This window comes from Formica exsecta, unplaced genomic scaffold, assembly GCF_003651465.1.
Source record: "Formica exsecta isolate Colony F162 unplaced genomic scaffold, ASM365146v1 scaffold22, whole genome shotgun sequence".
Lineage (NCBI taxonomy): Eukaryota > Metazoa > Arthropoda > Insecta > Hymenoptera > Formicidae > Formica > Formica exsecta.
This window is the reverse complement of record NW_021849497.1, coordinates 49,467-55,773: the sequence shown is the minus strand read 5'-3', so window position 1 is coordinate 55,773 and position 6,307 is coordinate 49,467. Positions and strand designations below refer to the sequence as shown.

The following is a 6,307-nucleotide window of genomic DNA, read 5'->3' as shown; positions in this document are numbered from 1 at the left end:
TAAAGCGAATCTAGAAAATTAAAACAACTACTTTGTATAACAGTTTTTTTAGTTAAAATGTTTTTATTTAAATAATAATAAAAGAAATAAATTTTATAGCATAAATTTTTATTCATTTGGCGCAATTTTTTGATATCATTATTTTTCTAGGAAATTTTTTTTATAAATACATATAACAGTTTTTTACTACCGCGTGTACTTGGCGCCTTTTTTTACCTTTTTTATTTATAACATAATTAATGATGTAACTATATATACTTGTAGAGAAACATGAAAAAATATCATTGAATACACAGTATAAAAATGTCAAAAGGCATCTTGAGGATGTCTAAAGGTCGATAAAACATCTTTAAGTCGTTTTTTAGATGTTTTTTAGAAATATGTGCTGTCTGGGTATTTTTATTGAATAATTTGTTTTTTATGAGGTTGATGAATTAATTTTTTACCATGCAATCGGAATTCTAATGAAATATGTATGGCTAGTTTGTAAAGATTATGTGTGTTCTCATATTTTGTTTTCACATATTATTAAGATAGGTAAAAAAGATAAAATAATTTTTAATACTTTTCTATTTTACAATATCTTAGATAATCTGGAAACCAATGCAATCTATAATATAATCAATTATTTATTTAATTTAATTAAATATTAACGTTGAATAAAAATATAGAGCAATAACTCACCTTCTTCTTCCCGTCTTTTAGCTTCATTTACTCTAGGTGCTATAGCCATTGAAAACTGATGGGTGTCACGGCAAAGTCCCAAAAGAAGTTTGCTCTTGTCATCGCACCCACTGTAGAGAGTGAGCTTATCTGGCTGATCAACCGCCCGGATTTCGAACTTTTTGCGCTACGTAAAAAACATAAGAAATTTTTAAGAAATGCACGCAAATAATACAAAAGAAAATTAATAAATGCAAACAATAAATATATTTTCGGTAAAGTATTTTACTAATTTGTATTATTAAATACGAATGGTGCAAAGAAATTTATTTTGACATATATAATTTACATCAATTTTTAGCTTTATAATTTAATATTGCAATGAATAAGCAGCGACAATGATATATTTATAGAAATATTAACTTACATCAAAGGAAAGTTTGCCGATGTTGTTCCAAGCAAAGATGCGTGGTATTTCCTCTTCAGTATAGATACGTACTCCACGGGCACAGATCGCCAGAAGTATACGTCCAGGTCCCGCCTCATTCTTGCTTCGACGCAATCGATATAGATGAGCATTGAGCGGCGCCTCCAAAAGTACTGCTTCCCGAATGTATTGTAACTCTGCCTCTTCCCTGGAAAGTCCACTGTTCTCCTTATGTTGGGTTGCGAGCGCAGCGAGCACGTTCGATTCGAGACACATCTGAGAGCGTTTGTATAACCCATGAAAAATCATAATTATAAGACCAGAAATTTCAAATTAAATTTATAATTATTTTTATTTTATAAAAATCTGAGATTATATAATCAAATATTTTTAGATATTTTATTAAATATCTTTTTTGTTTCTTAATTATAATTCCTTTTTTTATAACAAATAAAACATTAAAATTTTCAATTTACATGAGGAGGAAGGTAATCTGTGGATTTGCAGTAGCCGACAGATCCTGCATGTGGTCTATGCCGTTCCTCAGAATAATCGCCAAGATCGGCTTGGAGAGCAAGTCCTGCAAGTGCGAGCAGTGGCGTAACGATAGATGGATCGTGAAGGGGATGGTGAGGGTGGAGGCTCTCCACTCCACCACCATGTCTGACAACGTTATCACGTAATTGCAGATAATAATGATGTCTCGTCGTCTCATCGCTGAAATAGTAACGCAACTCATTAAAAATTTAATGAATAAGTGCAGACTTTTTATCATCATACACAATCAATGAATTAATGTTTATGGTTCGCCAGCTTATATCCGTGTAAAGATCAACAGAATTACGAATAAATCGCTTAGCGATTTAGTCGCTTTGCGATATTTAGATATCATGTATAATTCTTATAAAATCTTTAACCAAATAATAAAATAGCGTACGACACGCTCACGCGCCACGCACACCGTTCGCGCGCCGTCTTTGATTCATGCGTAACCTAAAGCGCTCATTAGTTAACTTAAAATTACTCTCATTTAAAAAGTATTGTTCAGACGTAATTTTGCTAGGGAAAAAAGTTGTTTCTTTTGGCACGGGCAATCACGCTGTGCATTCTGAATACGCGAATTCTGGGACACCCTGTATATAGGGGAAAGTAAAGTAAAACCTGGTAGGCGGGTCAACTCGGGTACCTTTGTTTCTTCGTGATAAGTGCTACCATCTTTGGCTAATTCGTGTTATTAGTTGTAGATTGATGCCATCATTATTTTGAGATGAACCGTGCCCACGTGCACACGGTATTTCTTTTTTGAAAAAAGTTAAAATTTTTGGGCCAAAAAAGATTGATATCGGGGCAACAATCGAGTCGTTATGGACTTTTTCTATACAGAGCATCTGCTTCAGTAAATGCAGCATTGCATTCTGTACATATTAGAGAGTACATCGCATTGGTTTTGATCGTCACTTTGTACGTCGGAATATACAGCCGTGTTCGTTATTTTCTTCGTGTTGGAGCAAAACCGGGTACTTACACACCTTATGTAATTAAAAGAGGAATGGTATCCTGACTTTGTCCTACCACAAAAAGCAGTTGGAAATGAAAACTATTACTCATTGTCAGAAAAAACCACTAAAAAAAAAGCTTTTTAAGACCCCTAAAGTTAAAAAATTAAATAAGAAAGTCCTGCAGCAATGTAGAATAAGAGAATATCTTCATTTGTGATTTTTGTCAATAGAATACATCTTTGTATTGTATTTTGATTAAAATAAATCTAGATTTTGTAATTGCACGGTGTTTTACATATTTTCAGATGGGTATCCGGTTTTACCCTACCGGTAGAGCAAAACCGGGTATTTTAATTTTTCCAAAAAATCTTGTTATCCTTGGCAACTAAATTTTTTTTTTAGCAACTGGCCTCATTTTCTCATAGTTTAAGGTCCACTAAAAACTACTAACGGTCAACAAAATTTTTTTTACTCTGCTTTTTTTGTAGGAAGACAAATTAAAAAAAGTACCCGGTTTTACCCTATTTTCTCCTATATGTTCAAAGAATTATATGCAAAATATATTGTAAAATCTTATTTAATGAAATTATAACCGTTTCAGAAGATCACAAGCGTGTACAATGTTTTGAATTTTTAAGCGCAGGACTAATTATTGTAAATACGATAACGTTTCTATTATTATAGTGGAAATCAGTGTACAAGGATCGATTACGAAACTTCTCTTTAAGGTAGTTGTCTCGCAAATCGCAATTAATAAGAAAAGTTTTAAAATTTAACTATGCGTTAATAAATGTGTTATCTACACGTTTGTACAATTTAAAAACAATTGACCGTCCCGAATGCGAGATATTCACTATCAAAAATTATATTTTTTCCATGCATTGCATACACGAAGCGAAAATCTCGTATTTTGAATAATTAGAACAAACAACAAGAAAGTGATGATAAACCGATATATATAATAAAAAGACACTTTAGGAATACTAGTAAAAAATTGAAATTATTGACTGTTTCATTTTAAAAATACAATAATAAAAGAATCTCGGTTTTTACGATTTTTCGACGTAGAGAAGCGATTGAAAGCGGTGAACGGTGACAACTTGGCAACAGCGTACAGAATTTCAAAAAAATCGGGGGTGAGTACTTTTCGGAACTACACCCCCATTTTCTCTTAAAAAATGACTTTCTTGTAGGAGTCGCCAAAATTCCTTTTAGGATCTTTCATTTCAACCTGAAAGAAAGCTTTTCACAAAGTTTCATCAAAATCGGAGACGGGACCTTTTCGGTCCCGTTGAACTCCACCCAAGTTGCCAATCAGATGCCGTCTTTGGCCCTGTACTCGGCAACAGCCCTCATCACTAACGCGCAGTCTATTGTATATGGTCGCAGTCTATGGTATATAGTCTAAGGTTTTAACATTCATTCAGAGTAAAAATTTTAGATTGTACTGTCGCGAGAAAACTACCTTAAATACATATTTTTTTATTGTTATTCGAAAGCAAATCGGAACTTTCGAGATGTCTGTTTTTTTCTACGATAATCCGGTCGATCGAAAAACAATAATGTTTTTGAAACAGAAGCAATATATTTTGATTGACGATTGTTATTTTGCTATTTGATTGTTGTTTATTGTTAAACCTGTAGTTCGAAATGATATATTGATATTATTATGTCACGTCAGTATGACATAAGATTTAGGACCCACAGTCAGTTGTACAGTCAGTTTCACATTGATATTATATAATTGTGTATTTATACAGAGTGTCCGAAAGCACCCTTGACAACGCTCATGAGCAGGTAGAGCACAGTAAACTGAACAGAAAAGTCCTGTACCATTTTTTTCTATAACGCTTAATAAAGGAGTTATTATTGAATAAAGTCTGGCCAATCAGCGCCGACTTTTAGCCGGACGCACGTCGATGAGCTGCCCGCCTGGTAGTGTGCGCCGCCGTAGCGACGGAGCGCTCACGCACACTATCAGGTGCGCGGCTAAAGGTCAGCGCTGGCCAGACTTTACTCAATAATAACTTCTTTATTAAGCGTTATAGAAAAAAATGTTACAGAACTTTACTGTTCAGTTTACTGTGCTCTACCTGCTCACGAGCGTTGTCAAAGGTGCTTTCGAACACCCTGTATAATGTTTGGAATATATTAAAATTAAACTAGGTTCTAATTAATTTAGTTAATTATTTGTTTCTATATTTACTAATTAATCCCATTTTTATTAATATTACAATTTTATTATTATCTTACAAGTAATTGTTTATTGCAGTCATATAACATGAAAGTAACAAATAATATAACATAAGTTACATATGTAATATAAAACTTGTGATATATTACATATGTTTTTGTGCAACATTATAAATTACTGCATATTGTAATATTGGATTAGTTCGGTTGCTTAGCGCGATGTGAGACACTGTGCGCTATCTATCTCGTATTCAAGTTTTTTTCATCAAAATATATAAAGCCTACAAAGCATAGCTAATAACATTGAAAATGTAGTACATTTTCCTATCAGTTTAACTTCTGATACAATACCAACACGAAGGATTATTTAGATCTTAAACTAATTGTTCAAAAATAGGGACAAATGAGTATTCAAATGAGTGGAAATCGCCCGTCTTTTACATTTACTTCAGATGTAAAATAGGAATTTAATTTCCATATAACTAAAATCTTGAATTATTTAAATTTTATTATTTATCTATTACGTTATTCATCAAAATTTCAACTTTATTTTAACATTTGGTTTTCGACATTAGTTCGATGTCACATCAACTATACATTTCTGACTGGATAAGTGAGGAAGCTGGAAAATAAGAGCCGAAGCGCGGTTAGTACGCATTGTTTAATTTCATTGACAGATATGCATTAAATATGTATGTTTCGGACCGTTTTTTGACCCATTTTCAGCATAGATAAAACAAAAATATACAAACAGTATTCAACCTTCAATGGACAAAAACCCAATTTTCACTTAAACCGATTGATACCAAACCAAATATGATTCCGGTTAAAATTAACCTCAACCTTTCCTCATTCACTAGAGAACCTATCCTTTCGGCTCTCAATACAGTTGATAAATGGTTTATTAATCTTATTTCCACTGATATCCCCCAAAATGTCCAAAATTTATTACAACTTGGTAATAATTTTGGTAAATATGCATAAAAGGTCACACCTCACCGATTTAATCGCCACTTAGATATGTTGTAGGAGGGAGTGTTCTGAGTAATTCCCCGCAAGAATCAAATGGCGGTCGGAATTGGTTTAGGAGATATAACAAATTAAAGTTTCGGCCTTAACTATCTTCAACTCGTTTTATCCAAAACTTCAGTTTAGTATAAAAGAAGGAGTGGGCAACAAACTTAATTTCCTTGATGCCACGATAATTGTGAATAATAATTGTGAAGAAATCGACTGGTATCATAAACCTACTTTTTCTGGAAGATATCTAAATTTTTAATCTAATCATCCACACTATGCCATAAGAGAGAAACTATCATTGATTTGATGGATCAAATCTTTTTATTATCACCTGAGATTATACCAGAAATATTTGGAATTGATAATCCACATCTTCCTACAACAGATATTCCTTGGTTTACATTTTCAATGTGATTCGTGAACGTTCAAAACTCTTATTTATAAAAAATCAAAGAGCTGTAATCAGAGAAAATTAGCAACCAGAGGAATCGTATTCATTCTTTAC

The 6,307-nt window shown here is 32.8% G+C and overlaps 1 protein-coding gene across 1 annotated transcript in view; it reads right to left on the bottom strand.

The window, feature by feature from the left end:
• Positions 1-649: 649 nt before the first annotated feature.
• The window catches only part of LOC115235387 (protein expanded-like), a 45,639-nt gene continuing 39,981 nt past the window's right edge, over positions 650-6,307 (bottom strand). Inside the window, exons 4-6 of the mRNA XM_029807147.1 lie at positions 1,567-1,807; positions 1,091-1,366; positions 650-850 (exon numbers count right to left, since the gene is read on the bottom strand). Of these exons, the coding sequence (XP_029663007.1) occupies positions 650-850; positions 1,091-1,366; positions 1,567-1,807 (718 nt within the window). The remainder of the gene's footprint in view (positions 851-1,090; positions 1,367-1,566; positions 1,808-6,307) is intronic.